Raw genomic sequence first — 15,544 nt, forward strand, 5'->3', positions numbered from 1 at the left:
CTTGCTTTCTAGAATTTAGGAAGTCTAGATCTATGCATTAGGTGCTGCTATCCAGAAAGTGTTTATCTTCATTTACAGATAACAGCTGCTGCTTGAAAATCCAGCTTTCAGAGCACAGTTATAGAGGATGTTCAATGCTATTCATTATTATAATGGAGATGCTAATATTTAAGAAACTACTTTCTGAGTTAAAAGTCTCTCCTCATCAAATTTGTAGGCATACCAGTAGTTTCTTCAAGTAAAATGCCATCACTTTGTACCACTCACTGAGTGTAAAAATGTGAAGATTTTACAGAACACTAAAATCCATTTGAATTACTAAAATGTAGCTAAAAATAAGTTTATGAAATCAGCATTTTAAGAAAAAACCTACTAAGTTTCAGCTTGTTGTAGGCATTGCCCACATATCTTCAATCAAGGAGGCTGTCTCTTGTCTTGTACAATACATTGTAAAGGTTTCAAGAACTTACTGTTTAGCTGAAGTGAGGACATAGTTCCACATAATCTGGCATATGCAGTTGAAAATTTGTACTAAAAATGCCTCATAAATCAAATTTCTTAAACATTTTGTGTTTTATTTCAAGTAAAAAGATATGAAATTTTCCTGTTGAATTTTCATTCCTTTTATTACTTCAGAGTTTTAATCTTCAAGTTTGATAGATCTAGATGCATATTTGTCTATGTATACTTTTTTGTTGGCAGCAGGTTGAAATCCAAGACCAATTCCTCTATGTTGCTTGAAGTCCATTGCTTTATCAAATTCCATCTTCAGAGCCTGCTGTAACTTCTCCTCTCCTTCCCTGTTCAGAGCCATGTTTGGTTTGTTTGCCATTGCTGAGAGATTTTGGATAGGCACAGAGCCCTTTTTAAAGCCACCCATCAGTCTAAAAAACTTCATTTCTTTCTCAGAACTTTGAAAAGCAGCTGTACTCCACTGGCCCAACTTTGTATCCTGTGAAGCAAAAGAAGGATGACACTAAAATTAAATAACACCAAGACCAAGGACGACAATTTCTGGCTGTGTGCCATGAAAAGAGAACCAGCTACAAAAACCTGACAGGGTTGACAAAGCTGGGAAGCAGTCATTCCAGGGGCAGTACCTCTCAAAGAACAAGATAAAAGAATGACATAGTCCTGCATGATTGCATCTTCATTAGCATTTCAGGTCATTTAACCTGGAGACAGAGTTTAATGCACTTTCAGAATCTCTTTTCCCTCTGTCTTTAGGAATCCTGACTTTTCTGCTCTCTGGATAATAGTTACCTAGCTCAATGAGCCAGACATTGCCCAGTCATTCTCTTTTTCTAAGACAATTGTCAGACTTAATCCTCTTCCACTCTGTCACTTCGTACGGTTAGCTTTTCATTCTCCTACTGCCTAGTTAGGTAGCTGTTGTTTTCAAGCAGTGTTTTGTTATGTGAGTTTTGGAGACAGTGTTCAATCTCACTCGTCTGCTTTCAGTAATATTTCTATTCTCATCCCACTAATCACCACTAATATTGCAAGGATGCAAAAACTGAGGGCATACCCTCATCCAACAGGACTAAATATAGTACTGTTAAAGCCTTCCCTCCCTCGCAGTTTGCCATTCCTTTGCTCTGCCTTTCACTGTATTCTTTGAATTAGTTCCCTCCTTCAGGATTTTTCTTTTGTCTGCAGGGACTGGCTCCTTTCTGAGAATATAAGTAACGTCCAAGTAAAACCAGAATTCAGCCATTTGTGGGTAACCCAAGATACATCATATGATTCACAAAGTTAATGAACTTTTGGCTTACCTAAGAACAGGTTTCATTATCTATGGATCTTAATTGATTCCCAAGCTATAGCTAGGAGCTATGCAGTCATTTTTAACTATTTTTGGCAGGACTGCTACTCCCAATTTTTTCTTTAAAATGGGGGGTGATATTAAATGGAAGAACGTTTGATCATTAATTCAATAGACTGAGCTGGCTACCTCAAAGGAAAAAAATGTGAATATCGTGGTGTGTTTATGTACACCTGAAATCCTTCCAACTGAACAGTTGTAGCTTGCATGAAACAGTCATTCTCCACTAGACAGCCAACATGACGCACAGCATGCTACACAATATTGCAGGCAAGCTGTAGCAGGTTTTTTAAGTTAAAAAAATGCAAGGCTGGAGTATCATTCACTATCACAGGCCAGAATACCTGCTGTTAAAAGAAAACTATCTGTAATACTTTGGTATTTTTACCTTGCTCAAAGACAAGTTGCTGTATAAGCCCAGGTTCGTGATACAGACACATGCACACATATACATATATATGTCCTCCCTTTGGAATGGGAGACATCTGCACAGATGCAAAAATAATTATGGCTTGTCAAACCCTGTAATTTTTTTTTTTAAGTGAATTGCTGGCAGGCACTACACATAGCTTTTGCTACAGCACTTCCAGCTCACTCTTTGTGAAGCTGATGAATTAGTTTCCATAGCTTTTATTCTTCTGTGTACTTCTACACAGAGACAGATCAGCACCAAAGAACTGAGATCCACTGCCAAGGATGTCATTTTTCTCAATGACTTCAGAGACTATTAGATAGTTGCAGTTCCAGAGCTATTGCAGTCTGCCTCCCACTATGTAAAAACCTAGCAGAGCCGTTTCTGGCATTTATTTGAGGTATATTCCAACTTTCTAGATGTACTGGCAGTCTTGAAAAACAACTAAGAATCCTGAATTACTAGCAAAGCTCTCTCACTTCCTGAATCTTACTACACCCGCTAAACACTACTGCAACAGTTTCCACGACTCTACTGTAAACCTGTCAGGAGGCAGAGTGAGTAGGATGCGAAAACAAAGAATAAAGAATCATCTTTCAGAGTGGTGAAGGAAAGATGTAGAAGTTAGGAGAGGACCGACTGTAAATATCACACGTTATCAGTTGTCATCCCTTTTACCTTTCCACGTGCATCCCTGTTTCTGAATGTCTGCAGTCTTCCAGATCACAATTCAGATACAATCCAGTAACTGCTATATCCATAGCCTAGAATTATTTGTATTTCACAGTAAACAGAAAATGCTACTGTAGCAATTTGTCATGGCTCATTCTGCAGAGGAACCAGAGAAAATGTTGCATTTCATAGAATCATAGAATGGCATAGGCTGGAAGGGACCTCAGAGATCATCTAATCCAACCTCCCTGTCATGGGCAGGGACGCCTCTCAACTGGACCAGGCTACTCAAGGCTCTGTCCAACCTGGCCTTGAACACCTCCAGAGAGGGGGCATCCACCACTTCTCTGGGCAATTTGAGGACTGGTGATGGGAACTAGATCTGTACAATGTCTGTACAATGCCAGCTGCTGCTGGAGTTCACTGGTCAGCTCCCAGACTCTCTTGAGGTTTTATGAACTTGTTCTATAGCATGACCTTAAATTTACAGTCAGAAGGAAGACTGTTGTGTCAAGCCATGTATCTAAGCCACGTACAAAAAAAGAGTGCAGTGATTTTTGCAGGAACCTGCTCTGGGAGATAGTATTTCCATCATATCAAGGTCTAAGTTCATACATACCCATTCCACTTCGGGGCTGAAATCCTTAGTTTTGCCAGATTCTCTATCGATTTCTTCTTGCAGAGCCTGCCGCCTCACCTGGCACACACGAAAAACAGCACAAGACACTAAGAATAAAATGGTTATCTCCAGAATTTTGCAAGGACAATTAAAAAGCTGCATGTGATTCTTTTACACACTCAACACAAGAACTGTGATTTTTTTTTTTTTTTATAGTGGTATTTTAAATGAAGATTTTGCTGTATCAGATACGTTTAATCTTTTAAGTGCAGGTAACAGCTACACTGAAACTGCCAACATTGACTGGAGGCAAAGAAACCTGTATTTAACCTGGTAAGCTACTTAGAAGCTTCTGACATTGACCACAGCTGTACATTTTGGACTTAACCCATGGAAGGTAAACCACATTTTAAGCAGAGCTCTGTTTAAGGAAATCTTGGCATACACAAGCAACAAAGCAGTTTTTTTGTTACAAATTCTATGTCTATACTAAATGCTGACTTGCTTGAAATCTTACACAATTAAGACAAAGCATACCTTGTCTATGTTAACTTCATCACAGTTTCCTTTTTTTACCTGCACAATAGTTACATCATCCACATGTTCCTGTAAAACAGGAAAAAGCTTGTATTAATAGTTTTATCCATTCTGGTTAATTAGAATTTACACAGCTCTGACCATATAAGTAATACTACTAAGCAATAAAGTAGTAGTATTCTGGAGCAAGAAGAAATAGTCGTATCTAAGCTGAAAATGCCAATGAAACCTGTGTATTTCTATGGAGAGACTTTCTCCTCAAGGAGAAGATCCTATTTTTAACAAAGAGGATAAGACATTTTTTTTTAAATCACACATTAAAATGGACCTGCAACATCACTGGTACATACAGTAATGCTTGCAGCCAGGGTAATCTGAAATTAAAGCATTTTATAAAAGTTTAAACTTATACTTGAAATAAGGGACAGAAAGACTGACAGTTTAAAAAAATTTCAAAAATTGGTGGTAAGACAATGGCCTCTCTGAAGGCACAGGACAAGCCTGAGGCATGTTGATCCCACTAGCCACTTAAAAAAAAAATAAAAATCGAGAAGCATCATCTTGTACAGATGCAGAGTAGGTGACTGGTGCCCAAGGAGCTTCCAGTTTGGAAAGAGCACAGGGAGAGGTGTGACACGTATAAAACGCGTCTCCTACAATGGCAGCAAACAGTATGTTAGTTCCACGTTTGAGCGCAAGGAACAGGGAGCTGATGTGAAGGGCCATGGCAGCTACGGCAGGAATGGATGGGCAGGAGGGCAGGAAATAAATCAGTGGCAGAGTCCACAAGCAGCAGATACTGCTAACTCTTCCACAAACTGCAGCCCTTCAGCAGCTTTTGCTCCCATTGACTGGCCTTTCTAGATCATTGCCCTCAGCCTTTCTTTTCTAAATTTCTAAAAAGGATAAGGATAAGATTTTTGGGCGTTCAGTGTAACAGGATAAGTAATAAGTCCAGAACAGTGGTAAATTAGAGCCATAAGCTTTAGACCAGGCTGGAAAAGGTGGCCAACAGGAAGATCTATTGATACAGCTAACATAACAATCCAAGCGTGAAATAGCCAGGGAACACTAAGACAAGGAAAAGATTTGCAACGTACTTCTGTCAGCAGAAGCTGCTGTTGAGAGGTTACAGTTTTATTTAAAGCCATGCACGATTTACCTCGTTTTCCAAAGCTACCTTTTATACATTGATTTCACACACACACAAGTACGTGCACCATTACAAATGCAAGAACATTGCAATAAGGAGAGCTCATTCTCTTGGATGAAAAGAAAAAACAAACAAACAAAAAATCAACTCAGTTTACTTCTAGATGGCCTGGTACTGTCTTTTCAGATCTCTTAAAACAAGCAGGAGAACTGTCGTGACAGGATTCTGCAAACAGCTGCAACATGTTTTTTTTTTTTTAGCTGGAAGGTCAAGTGGCAGACAAGGAAGAAGGAAGGATGCACCCCATCCTTGCTAATTCACAGCATGTCGCTGACCTGCTGAAGGCTACTGCGTGGCAAAAATTAACTCCTTTCTGGAGGTATGCCAGTCTTCCCCCAACTCCAGGGAAGGGGAGCACATTCACACATGGTAGAATTAAGCTATCTGCAAGCAAACAATTTCAAAGAAGTAAATTGAGTCCTCACTCCTCCTCACTCTGCCCAAGTTGACTGTAATGGCATCCAAAAGGAAATATCAATCACTGATATTAAGTGGGTATTGCTCCACATTGTCTTTAAAAACTTACTCTTTTGCTTGCTGCACAAGCCCGACAGGATTTTTCAAGGCATCCAGCAGTACGTGTGACACACTGTTGACTAGAAGATGGCTCAGGACAATGGCACAATTAAATGCAAGACCAACGTTATCAGCCATTTCTTACAGCAGTGTCTTTTGGCTTGGCACGAACTCGATTTCTCTAGAACCGATTTTTCCAGACTTCTCAATCTTCAGGAGAATTTCTCTAAAGTACTTTTTATTATGAAAGGACAGAGCTAAATATGGAGAAGAGAAACAAAACATGCATCACCCTACACCCTTCTCTGCAATTGCCTGCAAGGTATTTGCTGTGTTTTCCATTGCAACTGGTCACTACCTTCACGCAAGTGTACTTGTCCTTGTTAGGCTTATCTCGCCTCCACAGAATGTGAGCAGCTGCAAGAGTCCAAATGTCTCAAAAAGGTAATGTCAATTTAATTAGAAAATATATCTCAGCAATAAAACCACCTTGTCCTTTGAAAGGTCAAAAGGAGAAACCTGAGTAAAAAGCCCCAAACATCTGCTCACCTAATGACTGATAAGTGTACACAATCCCAACACAAACCTTTGTGGAAAAAGCCTGTATCTGGGTCTCCATGAAGGCTGAAGAACCTGCTTATGCAAATCCATGTTTAATAATTAGCACGAGACCCCAGAAAGCTGCCAGGTTTCCACAGAACACGAAGCAACTGGGTATGTGAGTGCGTAACAAAGCGGAGCACACCATGACGTGTGCTCGAGAGGCAGCCGGCGCTACGGCCTGCTCTGTCCCTAGTTTACGAAAGTCTTCAATGATCTTTTATTATCTAGTGCTTGACTTTTAAACAAGCCAAGCGTTCAAAGTTCTTGATAAAAAACGAGAGTGCAGTTTCTCGTTACCTATGAAAATAAAAACAAGCTCCTAATGACTTGCAATGAGCTGTTTTCAAAGTTGATAAGCTGTTATCAAAAATACAGATAGATATTTACTGAATTTCTGAGTATCTCACAGCTTAATTTCTAATGACAACAGAGGTTAGGCATGTAAGTACTAAATTTAGGCCCTTAAATAGCTGTGAAATATGACCCTAAACATATAAAAAAAGAATAAATATTAAAAAAAAAGTTAAAGCAATAAACCCAGATCTTAGTCTAATTTTTGAAAAAAATAGAAGAAGAAACCTCTGTATTTCATATCTTTCATCAGATCTTCTCCATGTTTGTTTCATCTAGAAATCACAGTACTGCAAGACTCTGGGATGGGATTTCCTTTAACAGTCAGTCAGGACACAATTCCAGGTACCTTCAGTTATAATTTACAGAACTCTTAAATCTGTTTCTTTTCTTGCACATATTTTTTTAATTAAGACTTTGTGTTTAGGTTGTTCTCTAGTATTTTTCCTTCAAAATTTATACATCAATGCTCTAGGCCTAGTCTGCATTTAGGATTCTTAGGATTTTCTCTTAAGTTTTGTCCAAGTTAGACAACAGGTTTTGGCTGAATTTACCTCTTGTTTCTAACACTATGCAGTTCCAGCAGCAAAAGCTTGAGGAAAAGTCTAACAAACAGGGTTAGATGCACTCATGCTGCTACCAACCTGCTCAGGTTAAATGAGGTATTAAAATTCTGTTTTGTAGGAGTGCTGCCACTTTGCAAAGAGCAACTGAAGTAGGGATAGAAAAATGTTTATGACTGTATGTACTAGTTTTCTTTTTGTGCCACTACTTGCTGTTAGTTGTAATACTTACATTTTCACAATTGGAACACCAGATGACTACAGCAGTAGGCATTAAAAAATACTTTCCCGTGTTTTACAACGTGCTGAAATCAATAGATGAGCTGATCCTGCTTCCCAAAACCCAGAGGAGGCCCCTATTGACCTAAATGTAACCGAAGGGTCTGAACAGGCAGAACAGCCTGCAAAACACGAAACTGTCTACCTAAAAAGCTTTCAGTTCCTTAGCAGGAAGATGCAAAGATACCTTCTTTACAACTTACCAGTGCCTCATTTCCCATGTCTTCTCTCTTGATCTTTTGCTTTTCTGTATTTGCTTTTGAACCTGGTTCTTCAGTGAGGTCCTCTGCTACTTTTTTTCTTCTTCGCCTTTTTCTGTCACAGAGCGTATGATTAGTATTGTGTAATACCCTATCTACAGCGTCCCCGGTGACACATTCAGCTCGCTGCGTTTTGCTCTCTTTGTTCTTTTTTTTCCTTTCTAGTAGTGTTATTTTTTGGCTTTTAGATGCACTGTCGTTGTTTAAAGAAACTTTCAAATATGTTGTTTCCTCCTCCTCTTTCTGAATCTTCTTTTTCTTTTTCTTCTTGATGACTTCATTATTATCTGTGATATTCTTCCTGCCTTTTTTCCCAGAAAGCTCTTTGTCCTCAGGCTCAACTTCTTGCTGTGCTGGGAGATGCTTATCAGGAACTCTGTGACTGTAATCTTGATCATATTCACATGTTAAGGAAGAAACATCTTTGCTTCTGTTCTTCTTTCTCTTGGTCTCTCTGATACTTCCAGAGTTCTCAGTACCGTCCTCTTCCTCTGTCAATGTAATTTCCTGGGAATTCTTTCTTTGCCTTTTTCTGAAGTCACTTAATGCAACAGGGCTATCAGGAACTCCATAGATGATGTTCTGATTATCTGCTAGTGGTAAGAAGGACTTGGACTTATCTTTCTTCTTCTTCCTCTTCCTTCTTCCCATATAACTCTCCCCGTCATTCTGGATAATACCTGTTCCATGGGTTTCACCTGTAAAAGCTTTTTCTTGTGAAATGTATTTCTGTGGTTTTTTACAAACTTTTTCAGACTGTTCATGTTCACTGTCTTGGATGTCCTCTAATGAAAAAGAAAAAATGCCTTTCTTTTTTTTCTTAGTTACTTCACCATCCAATTCCAAATTCAAAGCAGTATTCTTCCTGCTTTTTTTAAAAGCAAATTGATTTTCCTTAGTACCATTTGTATGATGATTTGAAACCTCCCCATCACTATTCTGATTATTCTCCAATGATAAGGAGGAATGACGTTGGACTTTTTTTTTCCTCTTTTTAAGAATTTTAATTTGTTCCTCTGATGATTCTTGAGGTTCTGAATCCAGATGGCCGCCTACATTGACAAAGCTTTCTAAATGTGCTTCTTTCAGTAATTCAGAGATAACTTTCTTTTTCTTGTTTTTCTTCTTCTTCTTCTTCAGTTCTAATTGGTCTAAACATTCATCATCATTTAAATTTTCCCTTTTCCTGACTTTTTTTTTTGACTCACGCTGGTCATCATCCTCAATTTTAATGACAGTTGGAACATCTTTCTCAATTTTAACGATAGCCTGGCTCCTACTACTTTTCACCTTTTTCTTTTTCTGTACAGGTTCCTCATGCACTTTTCTCTTTTTCATTATTATCATTCTAAAAAATGAAATTAAAATGTTAGTGCATTGCTTCAACAAGATGACACAAGTCCTAGTCTATTTGGTCTTCCTTTATTCTGAAACCATTCCATACCTCTCATTGTCCCCAGCACTTTTTTCCAATTTCATAGTCTGCTTTCCATGATGGAGGGAACTAGAACTGCATGCAGGACTTAAAATATAGTCTACTGGAGTGGTAAAGGGGTGATTTTTTTTCCTCTTGTTCTTTATTGCTGTCCTAGTTAGTTTGCGACTTTCTATTTGTCTCTTTGACAGCTGCCGACATGACATTTTCACAGAAATACCAACCCTCTAAAAATCTTTCCTAAATGACAAAAATATATAAATCGGTAAGTGTAGTTAAGGTGATTTTTCACATATGTATGACTTCACTTGTTTAACACTGAACTTCACATCACTTTTTTGACCACTCAGCATTACAAGATCCTCTCAAGGCACCTTGGTCATTACCTTGAATTTGCTTGTTTGTGATTTCTTGTCCTTGCTACCTGTTTCCTTTCTCAGGATGTCGGTGCTTCCCAGCAGTCACAGCAGAGAAGTCTGTGGTCCCTGCTTGGTGACAGACACTTCTTGCCTCTGCTGAGAAACCTACTTATTCCTACTTGGTTTCCCATCTTTTAATCAACAACTAATCCACAGGATTTCTTTAATTGCCTCTTTCAAGGGACCTTGTCAAAATCTTTTTAAAAAAATCTAATATAGAATCATAGAATGGTTTGGGTTGGAAGGGACCTCAAAGATCATCTAGTTCCAACCCCCCTGCCATGGGCAGGGACACGCTCCACTACACCAGGTGGCCCAAAGCCTCATCCAACCTGGCTTTGGACACTTCCAGGGATGGGGCATCTACAGCTTCTCTGGGCAACCTGTTCCAGTGCCTCACCACCCTCTGAGTGAAGAATTTCTTCCTTAGATCTAATCTAAATCTCCCCTCTTTCAGTTTAAAGCCATTGCCCTGTGTCCTATCACTACATAATGTAATAAAGACAAAAATACTCCTTCCTTCTACTGATACTTCAGTTCTATAGAAGTTACTAGCTTCGGACACAGGTGAAGCGGATTTTTATGATGCCCGCTCACAAACACGACCTCCTGCTGTACCCCTGCCTGCTCTCTGCACGCGTGCCAGGGCTGCCACCACCGCCAGCAGCGCTGTGTGCCGCTGCCGCCCGCCCCTCCTGCCCGGCGCGGTCGCTGCTGCCGGGCGGGCGGGCCCCGCGCTGCCCACGGGTAACCCCCGCGCCCTGGGAAGGAGCCGGACTCCCGCCGGCCGGCCCCGGTTCCAGGGGACCGCCCCCCGCCTCCCGGCAGCGATGCGATGTCAGCCCACATTCCGCCCCGGTTCTGCCCCCGTTAGAAGGAAGAAGCGGAGCGCGGCGGCTGCGCCCCTTTCCCGCCCCGCACAGAGGCCGCCCCGGGGGCGCCTCCGCCGGGCAGCCCGTCCCCGCAGCCCGTCTCCTCGGGCGGCCGCGCCGCCGCTTACCTGCGCGGCCCACGTGCAGCGCCCGCGTCCCGCCGACCCGGAAGGGGAACGCGCCCGCCCCGCGACGGGGGCTGGCGGGGCGGTTGCCGCGGCGACGCGGAGCGGCATGGCGGCGGGCGGGCGGCCGCCGAGCCTCTGGGAGCGCGTGTGCGCAGGTGGGAGCGCCTCCCCCCGGGAAAGGGGCGGCGAGAGACCCCCGGGGAGCGCCCGCGGGGCCGGCCCGGTCGCTCGGGGCTCTTCAAGGCCGCTCCGCGCTGCTGCCCGGGCCGAGGCCGGTGCCGGGCCCCTGCCCTGCCGGCGGGGCGCCCGGTGCCGTGTCCGCGCTGCGGGGCCGGGGGGCAGAGCCGGCCCGGCGGGGGCGGTGGCCGTGCCGCCTGCAGCAGAGTGCAAAGGAACCGCCGTTCTCACCACCGAGAGCAGCTCCAAAGGCCGTTCTGCTCCTGAGCCTCACGCTGCTTCTTCCTGGTGTCTTCTTCGGACAGAAACATACCCTTGTGTGTGTCTCTGTAACGTGCAGCAGGGCCAAAAGCATCCAGTTTATCGCGATAGTGTCACGGCCTCTAGTTTGCTGTGCTCTAATGGATCCGGGTTTGTGTGTTACCCTGGTAATGGAGTTGGGTTATTGCCTTGGGAGAGCAGAGCGGTGACCATGTTACTGCTACCGTGCAAGTTCAATGAATACAAAACTTCTGTTGTCAGAGTCCGATCCCAATGGCAGAAGTCCTGGTCTTTTCCTAAAAAGAGAGAGCGCTGAGACTGGTCAGGAAGCCAAGGGACCAGCACCGTAATTCTGGGGTGCCCGAATGGGGTTCTCCTCACTTGGTACTTTATAGTGCCTTAAAGTAGGTATTTGTGTTGAAACAGCCATTTTAATGTAGGAATGAAGTTGCTTGTTCTAATACGACTCAGCTGAGACATCTGCACTACACATGGAAGTAGTGATGCCAATAAATCTAATTATAACAGCAGAAGGGTAAACCTGCTGGGTTTGGCTGAGAGAATTTTTTGTGTTGTGTAATCCGTAAGTTTTTTCATATCAAGTCCATTGTCCTTTATTTTTCTTATCTTGATTCACTCAGTGATCTATATAGATCATGTACTGCTTTTGCGTTACTTAGCCATGTTCTGGGGATGTAGTTGCTTATAGGGGAATTCGAGTTGAAAACCACTTGGTGGACGAGAAGCTCAATATGAGCCGGCAATGTGCTCTTGCGGCCCAGAAGGCCAACCGCGTCCTGGGCTGCATCAAGAGGAGCGTGGCCAGCAGGTCAAGGGAGGTGATTCTCCCCCTCTACTCTGCCCTCGTGAGACCTCACTTGGAGTATTGCGTCCAGTTCTGGAGTCCCCAACATAAGAAGGACATGGACCAGTTGGAGAGGGTCCAGAGGAGGGCCACGAAGATGATAAGAGGGCTGGAGCACCTTTCCTATGAGGACAGGCTGAAAGAGTTGGGGCTGTTCAGCCTGGAGAAGAGGAGGCTCCGGGGTGACCTTATAGCGGTCTTCCAGTACCTCAAGGGGGCCTACAAGAAGATGGGGAGAGGCTGTTCAGGAGGGCCAGTTGTGATAGGACAAGGGGTAATGGTTTTAAAATAGAGGGAGGTAGATTCAGGTTGGATATTAGGAAAAAATTTTTTACCATGAGAGTTGTAGAACACTGGAACAGGTTGCCCAGAGAGGTGGTGGATGCTCCATCCCTGGAGACGTTCAAGGCCCGGTTGGATGAGGCCCTGAGCAACCTGATCTAGTTGGAGATATCCCTGTTCCTTGCAGGGGGGTTGGACTAGATGACCTTTGAAGGTCCCTTCCAGCCCTAACGATTCTATGATTCTATGATTCTATATACTAGTAAAAACAATGGTTAATTCTTACATTAAAGTATTTTAAATTATTATTTTGGTTAAAAATCTTTTTCCCAATAAAGCATTCTTTTATCACTGAGAACCTTCAATTTGACTTAAAGCCAAGAGGCTCTAAAGTTCTCATTTGTTTTAAAACATTAGATTTCATGTTAACCAAATATTTGTTGTATACTAATTTCTATTGTTTCAAACCAGAATAAGTACCTTTAGAAACTAATGTTTGTTTAGGAGAAAAATAAATATGTTTTTAAAGTCTTCTGATAAATGTACTTCTTTTTGCTTTCAGAGTATGAAGCAGAACAGCCTCAATTTCCAGATGTTCCTGAATCAAAACATGGATCTGTAAGTATTGTTCAAGTAAAAAATCTGCATAGGGCTGGTTTTAAAAGATTTTAAATAACTAAATGAGAAAATTAGGTACTCACAGAGTAGATTCTTTCATAAAATCAAAAGAAAACTACGTTTTGCAAACAACTTTTATGAATCAACAACTGTAATATTCCAAATCATTGCTTTTGTTTAAAGCGACTTGGGCAGTGCTATCCTAAAATTAGATGACCAGCTGTGTTTGGTTTGTACATCTCGCTGTCTTTGCTGTGACTGCCTGCTTCGTAGGGAGGACTCCGGCGTGTGCACGGATCTCCTTTTGGTGTTGTTGCAAGCAGGCCAGATACTGAAACATGCAGGAGAGGGGAGCAAGCGCAGAGGAGGAGTTAATGCCTCAATTTCACATACGTGATAGATCCCTTAGATGTGGCTGTTGAAATTAGTGGAATTAAACCTGATCAAAGTTGTTTGAAGTCTAATTTCGACCAAATAAATCCAGTCTAGGAAGATTTTTTTGGCAAACGTAAAAACTTAAGACAAACCGCTTTAATTCTTTGTTCCCAGCAGTTCTAGGAGCAGCAAAATTAGTTCTTTTGGGCATCACACGCAGAGTTAACTTTCATTTAAATTAGACATTTTTGTAGGCATTTTATCTTCTTATTCTGTATTTTTGTTACTTTCTTATTTTAAAACTGTTTTAAGACATTGTGGTTTAAAATGTCTGACAGCTGGTCTGTTTAGACCTATCCTGTTTCCCCAAATGAAACTGGCTTCATTACAGGCTGCTATTAAATTTGAATGGTGAACTGCTTAGGACATTAGTCTGGGCATAATATATTGATATATTGGAGCTTCAAAATGAAGTAAAATACCTTTTTATGTTGATGCACTTTTTTTCATTTTCCAAAGGATCATTTTTTGAATCTTGCATATGTTAAAAAGGAGTCTATCTTGGGTCATCGACATGCAGTGTATTCTAAGTGTAGTGGCCTGATCCCACCACCTGCTTTTCAGTAGCTCATAAATCCAACTGAATTTTGGAGTTAAATTGTTCAGATGACATAGTTTTCGTAATGCGTTTTCATAGCAAACTAGCGGTGATGCATTCTTGGGGATAATAGGAGGTATCTGCCTTTCTGTAACAGGGTAGCTCAGTGTCTGTAAGGAGTATTCTGCTAGCTCACTACTTTAGGAGTTCCTACACTCCTAAAAAAACTATGTTAAATTGTGGACCGTCTTTTTTCCTGGTATCCACAACTGTTTCTATATGGGGAACGTTAAAATTTGAATCTGCTCTGAATTTGTCTATTTGTGCTTTGTTTAGAAGGAAAGTTTCTTTTCTTTAGAACGTGAGTGTCAGGACTTCTGAACAATACAGAAACAAATTTATAAGCTTCTGAGTGGAAAAACACTTATTCAGAAAGTGTTGCTGATTTTAATTTTCAAAGATTTACTATTTCTTACAATGGCTAAAATATTTTTTAAATTGTGGTGCCTCACCACATTATCTTAAAAGCAGTCATGTATCTTCTGTTAGGTTTGGGAACTGCATAGTTCTTTAAAGTGTAATTATTTCTTTTCAAGTGCTCAGAAAATACTGAAATAATTTAATATTTAGATTAGAAATTATAATTCCATATTTTTTAAACTGACTTTATAATTTCTCCTGTTGGATTGGCTTCTATATTATTTTCTGTCTGATTGGGGTATTTACATAGGTTACGTTTATCTTGAACAGGTGTCTTTGGAAGCAGGAATATTGCAGCCATTACGTATGGAACAGTTATATTCAGCCCCTGCAGCTGATGCTATTGTCCAACAGCTGCTTCCCATAGCTGGGGCAGCCCCCTTTCCAGAACCACCTGACCCAAAAACATGTAAGTAGGAGTATATTATCTTGAATCCTGCTGTGATTATTTTTCTTGCATGTGGCAAGGGTTTGTCATTTGTTGAATTTAAAGTGCTAGCAGCTACAACACCTTTTCTTAAGTGGAATAGCCCCCTGGTCTTTAAACAGGGAGCCAGCCTGGCCACTTGGTCAATGGCAGAAAGCTCAAATGGTGCATTACAAATCAGTATGTGGTCCAGCTGTTAAGATAGTTCTGTTCTCTTCTGAATAAGTGACTTTTTATTTAGCCACTTAAATCAGAGAAAGGAAAGCATTTCTTCCTCCAATTTAACCATACAAAACTAGGATCAATAGACTAAATAGGCAATTGAGTTTGAAAACTGCTTTCAAAGTATTACCTTTGCCCATCTGATTACAAATTAGAATAGAAACAGCTCTAAAATTTTGTTCTTCCATTTTTATCAATGTCTATCCTTTATAAAGTTTACCAAGTATCCATGTATTTTAATTACGCGTTTTAGCCCTCCTTTTTGTCTTTTCTTCTCTTTCATTCATTCTTGATCATTAGGAATTCTTGTTGCTAGTCAGAAGCAGTGTTACCCTTGGCTTTTATATATATAGTGTCCTTCCAATTATGAACATTTTCTGGCAGTGTATGAACCAATTAAGGGTGTAAAGCAGAGAATAAATTCAGTGTTTCAGCTGAAGAGAACACTTCTATGGCTTAATCTTTACTGACCACACCAAAACCTGAATACTTATTGGGTGACAGGCAGTCTGGCTTTAATCAAGGACAGCACTTC

At 41.2% G+C, this 15,544-nt stretch overlaps 1 protein-coding gene across 2 annotated transcripts; it reads right to left on the reverse strand.

Moving 5' to 3' along the window:
• Nucleotides 1-640: 640 nt before the first annotated feature.
• Nucleotides 641-10,812, reverse strand: KNOP1 (lysine rich nucleolar protein 1). 2 transcript variants are annotated; one of them, XM_086622392.1, is made up of 5 exons: nucleotides 10,718-10,812; nucleotides 7,794-9,198; nucleotides 4,066-4,134; nucleotides 3,529-3,606; nucleotides 641-952 (listed from the first exon to the last, which is right to left on the reverse strand). In XM_086622392.1, the coding sequence occupies exons 1-5, from the start codon at nucleotides 10,810-10,812 to the stop codon at nucleotides 641-643; spliced, it is 1,959 nt and encodes a 652-aa protein (XP_086478518.1). The 2 variants fall into 2 exon arrangements, with proteins under 2 accessions (XP_086478518.1, XP_086478519.1); XM_086622393.1 differs by lacking the exon at nucleotides 10,718-10,812 and having other exon boundaries at nucleotides 7,800-9,197.
• Between the last annotated feature and the right edge of the window lie 4,732 nt (nucleotides 10,813-15,544).

The sequence above is a fragment of the Tauraco erythrolophus genome, chromosome 17 (assembly GCF_009769465.1).
Source record: "Tauraco erythrolophus isolate bTauEry1 chromosome 17, bTauEry1.pri, whole genome shotgun sequence".
Lineage (NCBI taxonomy): Eukaryota > Metazoa > Chordata > Aves > Musophagiformes > Musophagidae > Tauraco > Tauraco erythrolophus.